At 38.4% G+C, this 22,118-nt stretch overlaps 1 protein-coding gene across 1 annotated transcript in view; it reads right to left on the bottom strand.

The window, feature by feature from the left end:
• Positions 1-21,469, bottom strand: part of LOC306876619 (polypeptide N-acetylgalactosaminyltransferase 13-like) — a gene marked incomplete at its 3' end in the record, with an annotated part of 131,433 nt that extends 109,964 nt beyond the window's left edge. Inside the window, exons 1-2 of the mRNA XM_079427931.1 lie at positions 21,013-21,469; positions 12,517-12,760 (exon numbers count right to left, since the gene is read on the bottom strand). Coding sequence (XP_079284057.1) covers positions 12,517-12,658 — 142 coding nt within the window. The 5' untranslated portion in view covers positions 12,659-12,760; positions 21,013-21,469. The remainder of the gene's footprint in view (positions 1-12,516; positions 12,761-21,012) is intronic.
• Between the last annotated feature and the right edge of the window lie 649 nt (positions 21,470-22,118).

Genomic DNA, 22,118 nt, shown 5'->3' with positions numbered 1-22,118 from the left:
TTCTGCAGCAAAGTGATGATATCTCAGATCATTATCTAGTCTTGTGTAAACTCCATATAGGTCAAATTTTAAAATCTACTCCTTGCTACAAGTATGGTAGACCCATCACTTCTACCACAAAAGACTGCTTTGTAAATAATCTTCCTGATTTATCTCAATTCCTCAGCATATGAATGAATGAATGATGCATTTATATAGCGCTTTATTGTGTATAGCTGTACACCCAAAGCGCTTTACAATCATGTGGGGGTCTCTCCTCAACCACCAACAGCACAGAAAAACTTGATGTAACAGAAACTATAGACTCTCTCTTTTGTAGCACTTTAGATATGGTTGCTCCTTTATGTTTAAGAAAGATTAATACTGGGTACACACTAAAAGATTTTTAAAATCTTATAAGATCTTCAAAATGTGAGAGACCACAAACACGAGGACAAAAAAAATCCTAGATTTAACTGCTTTGCTCCTATAGTGTGTGTTGTAGGGCTGCACAATTAATTTAATCTCTAATCGCGATTACGATTATGGATGCCATGATTACATAATCATTCAAAGCCGCGATTATAAAAACAAATAAACAATTAATTACGATAAAATGCCCACTTGCATTATTCTGTGTGCTTAAGAGGTGTTTACGGGGTTTAACAAACTCAAACACACTGGATAAAAGACATTTTGTCTAACTGATAGTCGTTGTCACTCTGCTGTGCATGATAGATATGTTAAACGCCAAACGTGTCAAAAGCGGAACAAAATAGCGGTAGCCTACTCGTTTGAACTGCGCGCCACACTGACCTTTTATCCGCTCGCCTCATAAGAAACAACGCTGTGAAATACAGTAAGAAGCACTCGAGTTCAGTGCAGAGTTCTCCAGAAATAATGTCTCTTTAATTTAAAATAGTTTAAAGCCAAATAAATCGGAGCTGTTATTCTCATCAACACTGATGCAGAAAGCAGCAGAAACAGTGCAACAACGATCCAGTTAGATGTTTAATCCACAAATCACCCACATTTACCATAGTTTACCACGGTAACTACTAATGGTACGGTGGCAGAAAAGTAGGATATTCTTATTGAGTATTATTATATTATTATAATAATACTAATAATACAATTATAATAATAATACCATTAGGCCATGACTGGGAAGTCATGAGCCGGCAGGGATTGTAGGTGGGGGGAGTGAATGTCCAGCGCTCTCTCCACCCTCAATACCATGACTGAGGTGCCCTTGAGCAAGGCACCGAACCCCCAACTGCTCCCCGGGCGCCGCAGCATAAATGGCTGCCCACTGCTCCGGGTGTGTGTTCACGGTGTGTGTGTGTTCACTGCTGTGTGTGTGCACGTTGGATGAGTTAAATGCAGAGCACGAATTCTGAGTATGGGTCACCATACTTGGCAGTATGTCACTTCACTTTATTAATATACTAAATATGTTAAAGGAGTAATTGAATATAATTACATTATTTTGTTAATTATTCTGACAGTTGATGTGGATTTGTAATTGACTGAATGTCTTTAGGCTACTGTTCTTCAATGCAAACACCATAGAAACCTATAGTTAGGCTACTTTTTTACCATGGTAATGAGGTGCTGTACTTTTGATTATGTATAAAAGATGAGGCTATTGCAGTTTTCACAATGGCACTGTCAAATGTACATCTGCATCCCAACTCAAGCTCCTGCTACTCTGAACTCAAGCTCCTTTTAATGTGCATTTCTAAGAGACAAAACGTGTAATATTACATGTTCAGTGCTACCAAATCAGGTGCTGGTGCCACTGCTCTCGAATGTTAGTCTGGAGTCCTGATAATATAAATTGTACTGTAAAATGCTACTGTATTTAGAAATTTTGTCTGTTTAATTGTAAATTAAATATATAGCTTTAGTAAACCATTTTTAAATTTTAATTTTAATTTTAGTATAACATTATTATACCATGCATAATTTGACCTTTTTTGTGTAAAGGTCCCATGACATGCTGTTTTTTGGATGCTTTTATATAGGCCTAAGTGGTCCCTAGTACTGTATCTGAAGTCTCCTTTCCGAAATTCAGCCTTGGTGCAGAATTTCAGCCACTACGAGCCAGTCCCACAATGAGCTTTCCTTAGGACGTGCCATTTCTGTGTCTGTAGCTTTAAATGCTAATGAGGAGGAGAGAGGCGGGGCAAGGTTGAGGGTGGGTGTGTGGCCCATGTAGTGATAGCTGCAGCTTGCGGCCACGGTACCATGCGCTAATGTTGACAGTGGATGTATCGCAATGCTCATAGACACGCAGTCGTTCAAGCTTTTCAGTTTGACCCAGAATCTGATCCGGATGGAGAAGCACCGGATGAAGAAGTTGCAACTCTGCGGCTACAGCAGGACGTCTCCGAATGGTTAGTTTAAAATATTGTGTCTGGATACGGTCAGTGTTTCCCACACATACCTGTAGACTTTACCTGGGTGGGCCGCAACGATATCCAACGCCCGCTGCCATTACCTCCCGTGTCTCACACACACGAGCGCGACTTTAGAACAATATTTAGTAACTTTCAGACCCTTTTGGCTGCTTTTTTTCCCATAACGGGTACATACTAACAAACCTAGCGACTTTGAAAAAAAAAAAAAACCTATCATTCAGTTGGAAGATGTCTCCAGTACTGCCCCGTGAGCGCGAGGTCTGACTCTCTCCCGCCGCAGTGTCGCCTCTCTCGGCGTCTGTTCTGAGCAGCGAGCGGCAGAGAAGCAGCACTTTCAGTTTGCCTTAAAGCAGCAGACTCATCAATAAATAATTTACAAAACAGCATTTCCAAGCACTTGTTGCTTACTGACTGTTTGGACTTTTAAATATGAACATAATTTGTCTGTTAATATGCGCAGGTTATTACTCAAAACAGTAATATAGCCAAAACCACTGCATATAGTCACTTTTTAGTGTAAGTTAGATGTATATTGATTTTATCAGACGATGTTGCGATTATAAATCAGGATTTAAGGAGTATAGGAGTGAGAGTGATTCAGGGTTAACATGTATTATTAATTGGTCGTGTTTACTATTTATACTTGTTTTATGTATGACAACAGAAAATATGTAAATATGAACAGCTTTATTGGGCATTCAGTTGTATTATATTATGTGACAGTTCATAGAGTAGAACCGATCTGAAGTGCCAAAAAACAATGCTTCGCTCGTTTGCAAGCCATGATGTCTCTAGACAAAAAAAATTAAATATTGCACTCGCCTCACACGGTCGTAGCTCAGTTTCTCATGGGCGGGCAAAGCAGAGAAAGGGGAGGTAACCTTTCCCCGTATGACGACATAAAGGGAAGATTCCAGATTGGGCCATCTGAGCTTTCATTTTCTCAAAGGCGAAGCAGGATACCCAGGGCTCGGTTTACATCTATCGCCATTTCTAGCCACTGGGGGACCATAGGTAGGCTAGGGGAACTCATATTAATGTTAAAAAAAACCTCATAAAGTTACATTTTCATGCCATGGGACCTTTAAAGAAGAAACCAAACCAATGTACAATTGACATTTAAGGCTCAATGCTATAGAAAAGCAATAAAAGTTCAGGAAGTGTGTTTTCAGCCTTTTTTTAAATATATATTTTATATAAAAATATGGCATGCAGCTTCAAACAATGGCATAAATCTGTTCAATATAATCATTATTAATAATCGTAATTACAATCTCAAGGGAATAATCAACAATTATGATTTTTGTCATAATCGTGCAGCCCTACTGCCACGATGTGACAAAGACAGCACACCTCACACCAACAGATTTTCAACCAGAGTCACTCCCAACTGTGAACATGGGAAATCTCACAAAATCTTGAGACTTGAGAATAAACAAGTTTTTTTGTTTTTTTTCTTTTTATTATTACAATTTAGAATATACAGGGGCAATACCATATAAATTACATCAAATACAATAATAAAAATAAAAAAATGAATAAAATAAAAAAGGAAAGGAAAAGCAATAAGAAAATTACATTTCCTTAAACAAGTAATTACATATTATTCAAAGAACAGATTTAAGGCTTTAAAGTAAAGTAATGGCAAAGTCCCAGGCTTTGGTAATGGCAGGAAGAAATTGCGATGATGATAGTGTCTCAAATCCTTTTGTGCTGCACCATGACTACGTTTGCTATGCTTCCGTCTTCTGTCCGCTCGCTTTCTGATTGGATATTGTTTCGTTTCACGTGATAATCTCAACATCATAGACGCATTTGTCCTCTGGGTTCCCCCCACACATCAGGATTTCTGAACGAATATTTCAGTCACTCTTAACACACCTCACACCACAGGAAAATCTGATAAGATAATCTTTAGAACCCCAAAGATCATCGGGACATTACCTAGGATTGTCAGAAGGGGAGAAATCGGCCCAAAACCAGCCCTATTATCTTTTGGTGTGTACCCAGCATAAGGAAAAGAGTCCAACACCGTGGAATAATGAGCACACTAGAGGAATTTCATATTGCTTGGCGGCAAAGTACCCTATCCTACAGAAAAGCATTAAAAACTGCTAGATCTGATTACTTTTCGTCTCTTTTAGAAGAAAACAAACATAACCCCAGGTATTTATTCAATACAGTGGCTAAATTAACAAAAAATAAAGTATTAGCAGGTGTTGACACTTCCCAAGAGCACAGAGCAGTAATGACTTTATGAACTATTTTACTTCAAAGATCGATACTATCAGAGATAAAATTGTAACCATGCAGCCGTGAGCTACAGTATCACATCAGATGATAGATCCCCTAAGGAACAATTCCACTCATTCTCTACTATAGGAGAGGAAGAATTTTATAAACATGTATGTTAGACCCTATTCCATCTAAACTACTAAAATAAGTCGTAGATCCTCTTTTGGCTATTATTAATTCATCACTGTCATCAGGATATGTCCCCAAAACCTTCAAATTGGCTGTTATTAAGCCTCTCATTAAAAAAACACAACTTGACCCCAAAGATCTAGTAAATTACAAACCAATCTTGAATCTCCCTTTTCTGTCAACGATACTAGAAAAGGTAGTATCCTCACAATTATATTCCTTCTTAGAGAAAAATAGTATCTGTGAGGATTTCCAGTCAGGATTTAGACCGTTTCATAGTACTGAGACTGCTCTCATTAGAGTTACAAATGACCTGCTCTTATCATCTGATCGTGGTTGTATCTCTCTATTAGTGCTACTGGATCTTAGCGCTGCATTTGACACTATCGATCACAACATTCTTTTGAATAGACTAGAAAACTTTGTTGGCATTAGTGGAAGTGCATTAGCATGGTTCAAATCGTACTTATCTGACCGCCATCAATTTTTAGCAGTGAATGAAGAGGTATCATATCGATCACAAGTGCAGTATGGAGTACCTCAAGGCTCAGTACTAGGGCCGTTACTTTTCACGATTTACATTTTACCCTTAGGAAATATCATCAGGAAACACGGTGTTAGTTTTCACTGTTATGCTGATGATACTCAGCTCTATATTTCTTCGCGGCTAGGCGAAACACACCAAATTGAGAAACTAACGGAATGCATACTCGATATAAAAAACTGGATGACTGAAATTTCTTACTGCTAAATTCTGAAAAAACAGAGGTGTTAATTATTGGACCTAAAACCCCCACATGTAATAACTTTGAATACTGTCTAACACTTGATGGCTGCACCTAGAGATGACCTCTACAGCCCTGAATGTCAGAGGAGATCAGGACACCTAGATGAGCCCCAGAGACAGATCCCCAGTGAAGACCTTGTCACCTAGACGGCCATCGGAACGAGACCTCGGGAACCAGATGAGTCCTTCACAATCTCACTTTGCTGCAGTTGGAATTGAACTGCTGGTTCGTCTGGCCAGAGGAGAACTGGCCCCCCGACTGTGCCTGGTTTCTCCCAAGGTTTTTTTCTCCATACTGTCACCGGTGGAGTTTTGGTTCCTTGCCGCTGTCGCCTCTGGCTTACTTAGTTGGGGACACTTAATTTCCAGCGATATCGTCGACTTGATAGCACAGATACTATTTAAACTGAACTGAGCTGGACGATGACATCATTGAATTCAATAATGAAATGCCTTTAACTGAAAATTGCCATTTTACATTATTGACACACTATTTTCCTATTTTGATATTGGAAAGTTGATTTGACAATTTGTATTGTTAAAAGCGCTACATAAAGAAAGGTGACTTGACTTGACTTGACACTGGAGGACCAAGTTCGATAAAAATAAATACTGATAAAATTATTAGGCTAATATTTGTTACATGTTGGGTTTTTTGTGACTGTTCCATGTCGGGTTTTCTGTTTTCCCCTGTGTCCTAGTTTAGTTTAATTAGTCATTGTGTACACCTGTCCTTCCCAATTATCTGCCCCTTTATAAGTTCCTGTCTTTGTTAGTCTCACCGTCGGTTATTGTTTCTGTTATGTTGTGTGTGCACTCCTGTGTCTGTATCTGCTCCTGGATCTCTGATTAAAAGAGAAGTTAATGGTTTATCCTCGTCGTGCGCTCCTTACTCCGCACAGCACCGTAACATAATAACCGACCGAAACAGTAAGATTGCGGCGTGTTTTTTCCCCGTTTTGTTTCCCGTTTTTTGTCAAGTTTTTTTATTTGTTATTATGGATCCCGCTTTCCTCGTCATCCTGCTGGAGCAGGGGGACCGCTCTCTCGAGGACCACACAGAGGATTTTTTGTTCCTGGCCAACTTAACACACTTCCCGGACTACTGCCTCTGCTCGTTCTACAAAGCTGGACTGAACAACACCACACGTGGGCAGTTGTCCGGGGACGGTCCTCGAGAGAGCCTCGCCGCCTTTATCGAGTGGGTGCTGGTGTCTTGCAAATCGCAACTCACCGTGGACCTCGCAGAGAATGACACCAGCCCCACTCGGGACCCAGCGCCCAGTCCACTACCACCCCGCAGCGCGGAGCTGCCCGAGCCCACCGCAGACGGAGAGCCAGAGCCTGCCGCGGTCGTTGAGCCATCGCCATCAGGAGCGACAGAGCTGCCGATCGTCCCGGAGCCCGAGCCCCAAACGTCTGACCAGGTGCGAGAGCCGGCAGTGCATCCGACGGTGGAGAAAGTTGTGGAGATCGCGGGGGCGATGGAACGCCCCGCCCACGACGCCACCGCTGAGGGTGAGCATGAACTGGACCTGGGTAACCTCATTGACTTCCACTCTGACACGATCATCCTTAAGCCAGCTCCTGTATTGAACTTCTGGGAAATTATCCCACCCGACCTCCCTCTCCCACCGCCTCTCATTGATCTGGTTCCTACTCCAACACCCTCATCACTGGAGTTCGTCAGCCCCTCTGCTCACCCTCAGCTCACCATCTGTGGCGTGGGCTCGCCGCTGGTCTGCCGACCTCCAGCTCTGTTGGCGTTGAGTCTGGAGGATCCCTCGTCTCCGCCCTCAGCCTCCGAGACCCAGACTCCGCCTCAGTCCGGCGACCCTGCGGCTCCACCATGCCTTCAAGCTCCCTCGGCTCCACCGGATCCCGTCTGTCCACCAGCTCCACCGGGCTCCCTCGTCCTTCCGGCTCCGCATTGGTCAGTCGTCCCCCTACCTGCACCTCAGGACTACTCTCCTTGGGCTGTGCCCCGTCCCTTCGTCCCTCCGGCTCCGTTGGGCTCCTCCTTCCCTCCTGCTCCACCTATGTCCTCTGTCGCTCCGGCTCCGCCGCGGCCTTCCGGATCTCCGCCTGCGCCGAGGTCACCGAAGACATCTGCTCCGCCTTGGACCTCCGGATCTTCGGCGTCACCCTGGCTCTTCGGCTCTCTGTCTCCACCTCGGGCTCCACCACCACCTGCTCCGCCGCCGTTGGTCGGCCCCATGGAGTCGGCGGTCCCTCCTCCACCATGGCTCCTCCCTCCGTCGGCTCCCCCGTGGGCCACCATCTGGACTGTGGCCTGGGTCGTCATCTGGCTCCTCCTGTTCCTGGCTCCCCCTTGGCTTCTCCCACCCTCCACTCCCCCATGGACTTATTGTTTGGACTCTCTTATGTTTATTCCCTGCCACCCTCCGGTTCCACATCCTCCTCCAGATCCCCCACCCGCCCTCCTCAGTTGTTACGTTACGGCGTGAGGCCACGCCTTGCCGGGAGGGGGCGATATGTTACATGTTGGGTTTTTTGTGACTGTTCCATGTCGGGTTTTCTGTTTTCCCCTGTGTCCTAGTTCAGTTTAATTAGTCATTGTGTACACCTGTCCTTCCCAATTATCTGCCCCTTTATAAGTTCCTGTCTTTGTTAGTCTCACCGTCGGTTATTGTTTCTGTTATGTTGTGTGTGCACTCCTGTGTCTGTATCTGCTCCTGGATCTCTGATTAAAAGAGAAGTTAATGGTTTATCCTCGTCGTGCGCTCCTTACTCCGCACAGCACCGTAACAATATTAATAACCTTATTAATAATATTAATAAAGCAGAATAGCCCAGAATATGAACGCCCTGCATGTTAAGCTTTTTCTCCCCCATAGAAAACGCCAGAGGTGGAAATTAACAAATTACATTTACTCGCATTACTGTAATTGAGTAGCGTTTTTGTGTACTTCTGCTTTTTACACCTCAATTACTGAGTTAAAAAAAAAAAACTACTGGTAACTACTCCAGTAAATGATGGGCAGGAGAACAACCTGGCGCTAAAATCACAAGAAAGATATAGACGGACAAGACGTTATGGAGCAGTCCCAGCTGAAAATGAAACCCCGTCGTATTCTGCTGAAGTTAAACTCGAAGGAAAGGAAGTGAACCCCAGGCCATATTTATGATCTATTATGCAGTGTAAGCTGTGTTTGCCTAGGGAGACCCTAAAGTCTAAATGTTAAAATGCATTTAGAATGATCACAAAATTTAAGATATAGGGGCAGAAAATGTATATATTTATATCATTTCATATAGTAAATCAATATCACACGAAGAGTGCCGTTTTTTCCTCCAAAAATCAGCATGATTACATATAGATTTTTTTACAACAGTTCAATAAACAAGAAGTTAATTAAGAGACTTGGGTTTTAGACACCATATTCCCTGTTTAAAGTATATTTTATTTTATTTTATTAATAATTTCTGCATTTGTAACTGCAAGTGAAAAACAACCGGTTTGAGATTTATAGGCCTATACCAGGGGTGTCAAACTCAGTTCCTAGAGGGCCGCAGCCCTGCAGAGTTGAGTTCCAACACACATTCCATGTAGTTTTCAGAGAAGCCTAAATGATTAGATTAGCTGGATCAGATGTGTTTAATTAGGGTTATATCTAAAGTGTGCAGGGCAGTGGCCCTCCAGGAACTGTGTTTGACACCCTTGGCCTATCCCATTTTTGCCTCCCTCCCACTGTTAAACTGTAACTAAGTACATTTTAAACGAGCTACTGTTTACTTTTACTTGAGTAGATTTTTAGACTGGTACTTTTACTTGTACTTAAGTAAAATTTAATTAATGTAATGGTACTTTTACTTCAGTAGAATATTTTCGTACTCTTTCCACCTCTGGAAAACGCTTAAGGTAGGCTAATGAACAAAGACGGTGATCTAAAAATACCAAATCTGTTTACAGTTTATATTACGCAAAGAAAAGCAGGTGAGCCCAGAACGGAGCACGCAGTTTCATATGTTTTCTCCCTCGTAGACAAAACATTACAAAAAACTCTTAGAAGTTTGCTTTTTTGTGCATAATGTATATTTTTAGTAAAATAGTTATATAACTTGGGCTTTTTATCACTTTTTTTAAATGAAGCCACGCACTTTTCTATGGGGGAGAAATGCTATCGCTTAACTTAAAACTAAAATACAATAAATTCACAAATTTTATGACTAATATGTTAAATGATTTAAAAATATATACAAATAAATAACAGCACCACCGCTCAATGTATTCTGTGATATTCTGTGTTTCGGAGCAGCATACACACTGAACAGAAGCTCAAAACCGCTGTATGAGCATATGATACGCAAACTACAGCTCTCGGCTGGATAAAAGAAGCCAGTGTCACACTAGTAGCCTAAAGTTTGAATGGATGACGATTGTAATCAAGGTAAATCTGATTACAGTGACATACAGGAGTCATCTTAGGCGCGCATGTGTCTGTTATTATTGATGCGCAAACAAACTCTTATATATGCTCTCTCGGCGCCCTGTTCACTAAAACATCATATTTCTGCTTGAACACAGCTCAGTATATTCATGTAGACATAGTTGTATACAGTGAATGTTTTATAACAGAGGCTCGCATGTTTTGGAGAAGTTTGTGAGGATCAGGTGGTTATGTACATATGGGCATCAGATGCTCCAAACACAGACACTATTGCTTGTTCTGAAAGCGGAACTATGACGTCGAGCTGCCTTCAGATCGCTGAGTTCCCGCACATTCAGAATTATTTCCTTTTTCACTTATATTTTGGTGTTTAATGGTTTTGAATGGATCCGTAGTAGTTTATATCCTTTGGCATTTCTCTGTGGTTTTGTTTGGTAATACAGGTTGATTTGTGCTTATTTCTTACTGTATATGTCACAGTTTTGGTTTCATTTTCCCCGTGTTTGTTCCTGAGTTTCCTTATATGGTCTTTTTCCTTTTCTTGTCTAGTTAATTGATTATTCCTCGTTTAGTTTCATTGATTAATCCCCAGCACCTGTGTTTTTGTAATTATCCTGTGTATATTAGCTCCTGTCTTTTCAGATCTGGTTTGTCTGGTCTACTCGTTACATTCCTTGTGTTCCTTTGTGTTTTTGCTAAGTTCTCTGTTGGATTATCCCCTGTGTTTTCAATTATTAAAGACTGTATTTTGAGTTATTACTCATCTCTGAGTTTCCTGGTTCCTCCCCTCCGTGACAGTATAATTGAGCTTTACGTAATTTTAAGTTGTATAGAATGTCTGCAGTGACATTTTTGTCAAGTATGTTTGCAAAAAAGAACATGGAATGTTTAAATCTATCTGGAATTTGTTTGTTTTTTAAATAATTACATGTAACTGGAAAGTAATAACATTAGAATACAAAGGTTTTAGTGATTAGAAAAGGTTTGGCTTGCAGTATTGATTTGGGAGGAGGGGGACGGAATAACAAAGGTTGAGAACCACTGCTTTAGATAAATGCAGGCCAAGTTCTACGGGGGTACTAAGAATTGAAATTATTTTTTTTTTATTATTTTAAAAATAATAATAATTAAATTAATGCAATATAAAGATACATCTCAACAAGCTTTATTATTTATTTATTTTATATGTATTTTATTATTTATTTTTCACTTGGTCGATCTCGGTGAGTTTCTCTTTTGAAAAGAAGATCCCACACAAAAATGTGTGGTCACCCCTGCTGTAAACCAATTTGGTATTTTTTAATCACCGTCTTCGTTCACTAGCCTACCTTAAGCGTTTTCTATGGGGGAGAAAAAGCTTAACAGGCAGGACGTTGCATTCATATTCTGGGCTATTCTGCTTAATTAATAGTAATATTATTAATAAGGTAATTAGCCTAATAATTGTATCAGTATTTATTATTATCGAATTTGGTCCTCCAATGTCACGGTTTTAAAGCATTAAGCCACGTTAAGCATTTTAGAATGTCCCAAAACCGTGCCTTGAACAAAGCACTGACTGTATTTCTTTATACTTGAGTCCAAGTTCAAAATAAAACCGTTTCATGTGAACATACGGAGCTGTGTGAACCACTGTAAGTAAACAGGAAGAGTCCGAATCTTGTCCGAACTCAACAGGTTTTGTGAGAGAATGCAAATATCTTTGCAAGAGAACGCAAATGTTTTGCGAGAGAACGCAAAACATTTGAAAAATATTTTTTCCCTCCTAGCCCAAATTTTTTCTACCACCATGTCCTTTTAGAGTCTCCGTAGTATCCCTTTAAAACAATACACTTTTTTTATTTAAAAACCTTTAACTGCAATATTTAGAAGGTTTTGGTCCTGCATTTACCCAATGTTGATATTTGTTCTAGAAATTAATGCGGCATAGTGCAATAGTGCATATTTATTTAGATAATGCATATTTAAACATTACATTTCAGAAAACCTGTAATACTAAACAATTGTCTATGATAAACTGGGGAAGTATGGTGCTACACTTTTTTTATTTAAAAACCTTTAACTGCAATATTTAGAAGGTTTTGGTCCTGCATTTACCCAATGTTGATATTTGTTCTAGAAATTAATGTGGCATAGTGCAATAGTGCATATTTATTTAGATAATGCATATTTAAACATTACATTTCAGAAAACCTGTAATACTAAACAATTGTCTATGATAAACTGGGGAAGTATGGTGCTATCTTAAAATTAGATTGAAATTTTTATTTTTAAAAATTTGCCCTCACAGACAAAAAAAAATGTAAATAAGCACAATTTGGAATACATTGCAAAACATGACATCTCAAAAAGCACACCAGCAGTATTTGTCAGCACGCTGCCCACAAGGCTATCACTGGTGCACAGCAGGTAGAAAGTATAAAGAGTGGACACCTGCACCCCATGCAGGTAGATAATGAAACTCTCTGATCTGTTAAACAGTCAGACTCACCTCTGAGCGCAGGCAGGAGTGAGTGATCCTTCTTGTTGTCGCATTTGTTGCATTCACTGAAGTACAGCAGCAGGAAGACATCCACTAGCACCCAGACCAGAGAGGTGGTCAGCACCACCTTACAGTACACAAAGCGTCTCATGAGCCCCTGCGGTGTCAGGACCCCACAGATGGACAGATGAGAGGGACACAGGAGACGGGGCAGGGGGCGATGTGACAGGACACACTCTGAGACGTCATCCCACTGAAAGATAACAAGAAAAGCATAAATATTAGTTGGATCCTTCTTTGCAAAACTCTTATATAGAACAGATACACTATTCATTTAGCACTTAGAAAAGATTCATACCAAAACATCAAACTGAGTTAAAGAGCAAGTCATATCAGTATAATAAGCAAGTCTGAAATAAACCCTGATTCTCGGTTCAGTGTCATTTATCTACTCATTGTAAAAATCAGATCAAAAACCACTCTCAAACAGGTAATTTGAGAGATTATAGGTATATAAAGGCAATACTTGCATTTGATTACACACATTGTCAGAGGTGGAAAGAGTATGAAAATATTCTACTCAAGTAAAAATACCATTACATTAATTACATTTTACTTAAGTACAAGTAAAAGTACCAGTCTAAAAATCTACTCAAGTAAAAGTAAACAGTAGCTTGTTTAAAATATACTCAGAGTAAAAATTACTTAGGTACATGTTAACAGTGGGAGGGAGGCAAAAATGGGATAGGCCAAGGGAGTGAAACTCAGTTCCTGGAGGGCCACAGCCCTGCACAGTTTAGCTATAACCCTAATTAAACACATCTGATACAGCTAATCTAATAGTTTAGGCTTATCTGAAAACTACATGGAATGTGTGTTGGAGCAGGGTTGGAACTAAACTCTGCAGGGCTGCGGCCCTCCAGGAATTGAGTTTGACACCCCTGGGATATGCCTATAAATCTCAAACCAGTTGTTTTTCACCTGCAGTTGCAAATCCAGAAATTATTAATAAAATAAAAATATATATATATAAAAATAAAAAGATACTTTAAATGGGAAATTAAAACTGCCAGTAGGTGTCAGCAAGTCACTGTTAATACGTGAGTCATTGCAATTGAACTAAATCATTTAAAAGGTTGATTCATTCAGGAACTAAACCATCATTGCTCAGAGACGCAAAATGGTGGCTATGTTTGGAATCATTTTTGTCGAAAAACAGGGAATATGGTGTCTAACACCCAAGTCTCTTAATTAACTTCTTGTTTATTTAACTGTTGTAAAAACTTCTATATGTAATCATGCTGATTTTTGGAGAAAAAATGGCACTCTTCGTGTGATATTGATTTACTATATGAAATTATATAAATATATAAATTTTCTGCCCCTATATCTTAAATTTTGTGATCATTCTAAATGCATTTTAACAGAATGCACTCTAATGCGCGCACGCACTAGTCTAATCTACAAGACTTCACTGCACTCTGTTGGAGTGTTTTGTTTGGTTTTTGACAAAATACTGATAAATGTCAAATCGCACATCGTTAAAACAACAATTACGATATTATCACAGACGATATATATTGCATACACTGTACCTCTGTCTTTTTGGCTAATTTGTGCAAAACCTTTTTTCCTAAACTGTCAAAGCTTCATTTTAACCACCAATGCAATGATGCAAGTATTTACCTTACCTCTACATGCTTGCGAAGGGTTGATGCCGAGATTTTATAAACTGCTAGTTTGGTCTCCTTAGGCAAACACAGCTTACACTGCATAATAGATAATAAATATGGCCAGGGGTTAACTTCCTTTCCTTGGAGTTTAACTTCAGCAGAATACAACGGGGTTTCACTTTCAGCTGGGTCTGCTCCATAACGTCTTGTCCGTCTGCATCTTTCTTGTGATTTTAACGCCAGGTTGTTCTCCTGTCCATTATTTACTGAAGTAGTTACCAGGGAGCGATTTTTTATTTATTTATTTTTTTAACTCCGTAATTGAGGTGTATTAAAATTTAGCGAAGTACAATACTTCTAACAAAATATACTTAAGTAAAAGTAAAACTACAGATTTTAAAAATTACTTTAAAAGTAGAAGTACACAAAAAAGCTAATCAATTACAGTAAAGCGAGTACATGTAATTTGTTACTTTCCACCTCTGCACATTGTTGTATCTAATATTCAAAATGCACTTCATGTTTTGCAATATGAATACCCATTTATCTCTGGTTTACTATTAAAGGGGTGGTTGCCTGGTTAACTTGCTGAAATATGCTATATATAGCCTTCCTTCTCCTTCTATGGCCTTTTTTTTTTTGAGGGCCAATATAATACTATTGCATCTGTCTACCTAAGTTATATTGCAAAAGGATTGAAAAGTAATTCTATCACCCCTTATTAGTTGCCACCACAGTAAGACAAAAACAAACAACCTAGGGTAACTGGAAATATGTGCTTCTGCCTATAGATTTTAGCAAAACTCCAAAAACGTACCTATGCATACAATTCATACAGTTTAGTAAGTAAGTCGTGACGTATTGTCAAGTATGGTGACCCATACTCGAAATTGGTGCTCTGCGTTTAACCCATCCAAGTGCACACACACAGCAGTGAGTAGTGAACAAATGCACACACACACACACACACACACACACACCGTGAACACACACCCGGAGCAGTGGGCAGCCATGCTGCAGCGCCCGGGGAGCAGTTGGGGGTTCGGTGCCTTGCTCAAGGGCACCTCAGTCGTGGTATTGAGGGTGGAGAGAGCGCTGGACATTCACTCCCACCACCTACAATCCCTGCCGGCCGGGGACTCGAACCCACAACCTTTCGATTACGAGTCCGACTCTCTAACCATTAGGCCACGACTTCCCCAAAGTCGTGGCCTAGCTGAAATGACCTTTTTTCAGTGGCCTAGCTGAAAAAAGTTTCCATCTGAAATGACGACTAGAGGCAGTAAAACACCAACTAGTTTTAATTAAGGTAGTTGTTGGGTAAGATTAGGGATGTAGAATAAGGTCATGTTGAATAAGGCATTATTATGTGCTTAATTAGTACTAATAAGGGCTAATATTCTAATAATATGCATGCTAGTAAGAAACTAGTTAAGAGACCCTACATTAAAGTGTTACCAATCTGTAGTACTACAACAAGCTTTATTCCTTTCCCCAAAAATTCTAATTACAAGTGCAGATTTGAGCAGATTATCACTTTTACCATAGTGCATGATTTTTAAATGAATACATTTTGACATTTGCATCACATAACCAGCACCATACAGCTTTTCTGATGTAGTAAACTTGCTCGGTAGCTCACCTGGTACAGCATAAACCTTTTAACGCCACTCATTGAATATTCCATTTACAAACTGCTGGGATATATTCAAAACTAGCGGTTTAAAAAGTTGCCAGATTTTATGTTTTTCAAGTAAAACAGAATGCGCTTTTAGCACCATTTACTGGACTTTTTACTTTGAAAGCATTGCAAAATGTGAGAGATATAATTATAATCTGTAGTACTATAACAATAACAGGCACATGCTTTCAATAAATCTGGGTTGAAAATGAACATTGTCTTTTTTTTTTTTTTTTTTTTTTTGGCCGTTTCCACATTTTTCTTGGTAGGACAGTGAAGATCTGACAGTGGGGGACAGGATCAGGAAAGGTCCACAAGGCGGGATTTGAACTCCGGGCACCCGAAGTGCATTATTTTTATTATTATTATTATAAGTTTGTTTGTTATTTTACAACTTTGATGTCTCTGCTGCAAGCGAGGGATGTGACACAATAAGATCATTCCTGTTATACTGTACGAAGTGCTTCTCTTGTTCTCTGTTACTCCATCCCCCTTCTCTACGCTCTATCCCGCAGTCTGGAAACAGTACACTTGCTCCAGACTTTCTGTCCTTTCCCTCCAGGGAATTCCTGGACAGCACACAGTGAACACAAACTCCAGAATCCATTCTATATATACTCAAAAACACAAGCTGAGAATGAACACTAGAAAGAGTAAAAGCTATCAGCCAAACACAAAGAACAGACTTCATAGCACTAAGACATGTTTATGAATATTATTAAAGGAATGGTTCATCTTCAAAATACAGTATGGACAGCATCTGTGATGTGATTTCCAGAGAGAATTATTTGGATTTGTCCCTCAGTTTTTAAAAATAAACAACAACCATGTTTGCAGTAATACACTTAAATTGAAGTCTTTTGGACAAGATATGCCAGATGGTTAAAACGGAAAAATTGCAGCTTGTTAAAGCACTTACATAAATTATTTTGTGTTTTTTTTTTTTTTTAGTATTATTATCAGTAGTAGTAGTATTATTATTATTATTATTTATGTGTTTATTTATTTATTTAGAAAAGTCCTGTGGCTGTACTTTTAAAACGATGTGTATTTTTACATCAGTCCTGTTCAATGTCATTCCCCACAAACTTCCAATTTAAGTACATTATTGAACTTTGTTTGTTTAACTGTGGTAATAAAATTCATGTCTCAGAAGCTGTGAAATCCTGTTGAACTGGAAATGTATCTTAAAAGGTAACACTTAAAAATAAGGTTTGATTTGTTAACATCAGTAAACTACATTATAACTTCATTATAACAAACAATGATCAATACTTCTAAAGCATTTATAAATCTTAGGTAATGTTAATTTCAACATTTAGGCCTGGTTTCACAGACAGGCCTTAGACTAAGCCAGGATTAGGCCATAGATCAATTAAGACATTGAAGTAATTTTTATAAAAGTGTCTTAAAAAAAACATTACTGGTGTCCATCTTGAGACAAAACAAAGGCACTGATATATTTTAAGATCAGTCAGTGCAAGTTGCTTTCAGCTGAAACAGCTCTGATTTACATTTTAGTCTGGGACTAGGCTTAAGCCTTGTCTGTGAAACCGGGGGTTAGTAATCCATTATTAAAATATGTCTGTTATTATTATTAAATGGACCTGAGCTAACATGAACTATAACACATTTTATTAACTAAAATTAACAAAAATTAATAAATACTATATCAAAGTTATCATAAACTTGTGCTTTACTAGCGTTAATATTAAAAAATTAAAACTATAAAGACTTATGTGAGAAATTCCCTAACATTATAAAAATCAACATGGCAATAAAATATGACTAACTAGTAGTGAAAAGAATGTCACAGCACAAGTCAATGGATTGTAATCCATCAGATTTGATCACAAATGTTGTTGACCATCGGCTACAGTGGCACCAGAATAAACTTCTCTCAGGAATACCTAATTTAACAGACCTCAACAAACCACTGAAAAGCTCCAATCATGATGAATATCAACTAGACTACATTATTAACTGTCCTTGGCCTATTCAAGCACTGTTCAAGATCTGTACAAATTATAAATAATTGATGAAAGATTGTCAGTAACACTTTATTTTAAGGACCTATTCTTGCTATTAACTAGTTGCTTATTAGCATGCATATTACTAGCATTTTGGCTGTTTATTGATATTTATAAACCTGTTTCTCATGCGCATACTACGTACTTATTATGGTAATCCCAATAACTAGATACTAACCTTGAACCTACCCTAAACCAAACCCTAACCAGTACATGTAGTTAATTACTATTACTCAGTACATAAATGTATAATTAAACTATAACAAGGACACCAAAAAAATAAAGTGTAACCCTAAATTCTAATTAAATAGGGATTGTTGACAAAGACATGCTTGACAGATTCGTTCAAGAAGACACTCTGGTGACACTTTAGAATAGGGAACACATTCACTATTAACTACGATTTTTCCCTCAAACTCCTGATTGGCTGCTTATAAATAGTTTGTAAGGCAGTGGTTACAGTATGTTTAGGAGTAGGATTAAGGGATCAAAAACATAGTCATGCAAAATAAGACATCAGTATGTGGTTGGTTGCACTTTATTTTACATTTTTATTGACAGTGTACTTACAGTGTAACTACCTAAGAAAGTAATGTAACTACATGGCATAGGGTTAGGTTTACTTGCATCTACATTTAGTAATTTAGCAGACACTCTTATCCAAAGCGACTTACAAATGAGGACAATGGAAGCAATCAAAACAAAAAAGCAATGATATGCAAGTGAGACTTGTTATAGCACTTGTAGGTAGCAGAGAATCACAGAGTCAGATAAACAGTCCAAGGTCGTAAACGGGAGATCAATAAACATGGTATAAATGCTCAGTAGTGTAGCCGGGGCAATACAACACTTCGCGGTGAGTTGTTGGAGATTGCAGCTTATATGGGGTAACAGTGTCTCAGGTACAGGGCATTGTGGGAAATGCAGTTCGGTTAATATTCCGGTGATGGTGCCCTCCGGTGGTGTTCAGGGAGGGCCACAGAGGCCGAGTTTGTGACAATTTCCAGGAAGGTATTATTTATACATACCTACACTGTTGAAAAGCTTAGGCTCTGTAAGATGCTTGAATGTTTTTGAAATAAGTCTCTCATGCTCAACAAGGCTGCATTTATCTGATTAAAAATATAGGACAAATGTAAAATGTCTGAAAGTACACAAGTCTTGAAGAAAATTTTGACCAGGTCCAGTAAGCAACTGCTTACCATTGCCCTAGCAACCAACCAGAACACCTTAGCAACTTGTCAACACAAGTTCTTAAAAACAACTCAGAACACATTCACAGCTACACAGTTACTACTGGGCGCATGTATTTAAGCAATGCAATGCAATGTCTTAAGCTTGTATGCATGCATCAGTGCAAACATTTCAAATCTATATGTCCTGTTGTCGGATGTAGCAGTGTAGTAGGATATAGCCCTTCAGAAATAGAAAAGGTGTCTGTTTTCTTTTCGGGACTCCAGTACAGACAACTTAATTGATTATGATGAGTTTACTTTTGATGCAACGTGATGCTCTTATCTGCTGTAGACTTGGAAAAGGTAATCACATTTTCTTTGAGAAGTTTAAAAATTAATAAAAGAATGAGTGTGAAATTGAATTCTCTGAAATAGTCCAGGCTCCTTTGCTTTTAAATGCCTGCACTGTTTGATTTCTTTTAGAGATTCAGTTAACCATAAGACTGGTCTAAAGCCTAAAAACTCAGCCCTTCAGACTGGGGTGTACAGTTACCACTAAGCTATCATCATTAGTCTCCCGAAACTCAAAACCCAAGAAAAGCATTGATTGGGTCTTAATTAAGAGGCTTTCACTTAACATTGGGCCTTTGCAAAATCTGTTATTCACAGTTTTGTAGCGAATGAGACCTTGTTCATTTGGAGCCATAATTATTTTACATGCTTGCTAAGAGTTTAGTAACAGAGTGACTATTTTAGCTATGCAGAATTTTAAGATATTGTCTCAATGTCAAATGCCAAATAAGCAGAACTCACATAGAACAAGTTGCCTTAACTATGCAACTGAATAAATGTGCAGTGAGATCATTCACATATATTTGCTGACATGTTTCCTGAGTCGGTTTTGGTGGAGTACTGAAATTAGCAAACAAGACAAAGAAGATATTTATGACATACCCTTATGTATACAGCATGTTTTAGAGCTTAAGAAACTAAACCTCCAACATGACCTTTTGATTCCTTAAGGCATTTTTTCATTCTGGCCTGCATACATCTGTGCATCAGATGTCAGAAATACACCTGTTAAGATTTACACAACACTGATGACAGCAGGTGCCTAAGGCAACATTTTTTTTCTCTCTGAATAAAGTTCTAAAATCTGTTTTTTAAATCTGATTTTTCCAACTATATATTATAGAGAGAGAGAGAGAGAGAGAGAGAGAGAGAAAGCATGACTTTTCACAATGTTCAAAAAGGTTTTGTTTTTCTTTCAACTAAGAACAGAATCCTTTGTCAGCCTAGTAAATTAAAGCATACTGGGCCACTTTTTTGACACTGAGATGACTTGTGATGGCTTTCCTGTAGCTCAAAATAGTAGAACATAGTGCTAGCAATGCCAAGGTCATGGGTTCGATTCCCAGGGAAAGCAAGAGCTGATAAAATGTAAAAACTGTAACTTGAATGCAATGTAAGTCGCTTTGGATAAAAGTGTCTGCTAAATGTAAAATGTAAATGACTAAGAAAAAAAGTCCCAATTATCCTGAATTAACTGTACCTTGTCATGTGCTAAAGATCAACACTCATCACGAAATTGGTTAAAATGTCAGTAAGGCAAGGGTGATTTGTAAATGTGCATAAGTAAATTGTACAAGCCCCAACAGCGCAAGTTTAGTTGTTAACCCATACAATATATATATATATATATATATATATATATATATATATATATATACACATACATACATAATAAAATAAAACAACACCAATAATAATTATATATATGTAATATATATATATATATATATTTTATTTTTATTTATTTATTTTTTTTTTTTTTGGTTTGTAGCCTGTATGTATTTGGTTTTGGATATTACAGGACAGATACTGGCATGTGCGCTTATTATTTAAGGAAGTGTTTTACGTGTAGGCAATGACACTTCTGTACTTACTGAATGAAGACTTAATGACACCTTGAGCTCCTGATGACCAGCCAACAACGTGTTGCGTCTGTTTCCTCTTATTTATAATTCCAATATGCGTATCTCTTGTTACGAGTGTGAACACCGAACAACAGCATGGACCCAGTAAAATATAAATAAATAAATAAATAAATAAATACAAATAACAGGCCGGATTTATTGAGCCCCAAAACCTCGAGCTGTCCCTTTCAGCACTGTCTCTACAAATGACGCTGCGTGAATTCAACCCACGGCATCACTGGCCAGATGTCATCCCTGGAAATATATGCGAATGCTGGAGTTGTGTGTCGTATGCCAGGTCTCGGATTATGTCTTCATCTGAAGATGAAAAAAAAAAAAAAAAAAAAAAAAACATTTCCCTGCTCTTAGAAATGGTTTCATATGATGTCGGTATCGTTCCGTTTGGGCTATCGGATTTAGGATGACTGGAGACAAGAGGCGTGTCCATCTAAGACACTAATGCGCAAGTGCGCAGAGGATATCTGGTACATGTAGGCTATTTCTAAGGACAGCTCTAACGCTGGGGAAAAAGACAAAGACTGTAGGCTTCTTCTGATGCATGGCATTATTATTATTATTAATCATTCAGATTAATAATAAGTCATTAAGATTCTGGATAATTCATTTACTGCTACAAATCTCATGATTTATTTAAATGTTAATAAAACGTTACAAAAATATATGGGTGCTCTTTTGTATTTAATTAGAACCTGCATCATCTAATCCATAAAATCCATTCCCATTTATTATTTGCAGAAATAATAAGAATGATATTAACTGATTGCATCACCTGTTTACACATCCTTGAGAACATGCTAAAATGTTTTAACAACATATTTTGATCAAGTATCATATGTTTCGTAGCCTAATAATGATTACAGTATTTAATTTTATGCGTAACTGGAAATACATAATTATTTTGCAATTCGTCATACATGGAGCAGATTTGCTGTCCAGAGTAATATTTAGAGGCACAGCAGCGACACCTGCTGTATGTAAATGAGACGCTGTGATATTAAAATTAACCAACTTCACCCGTTCAGCATTATCCACTGTTTTGGTCGGACACCATGATT

The sequence above is a fragment of the Barbus barbus genome (genome assembly GCF_936440315.1).
Source record: "Barbus barbus genome assembly, chromosome: 11".
In the NCBI taxonomy this organism is placed as follows: Eukaryota; Metazoa; Chordata; class Actinopteri; order Cypriniformes; family Cyprinidae; genus Barbus; species Barbus barbus.
Note: the sequence above shows the minus strand (reverse complement) of the source record. Positions and strands in the feature narration are given on the sequence as shown.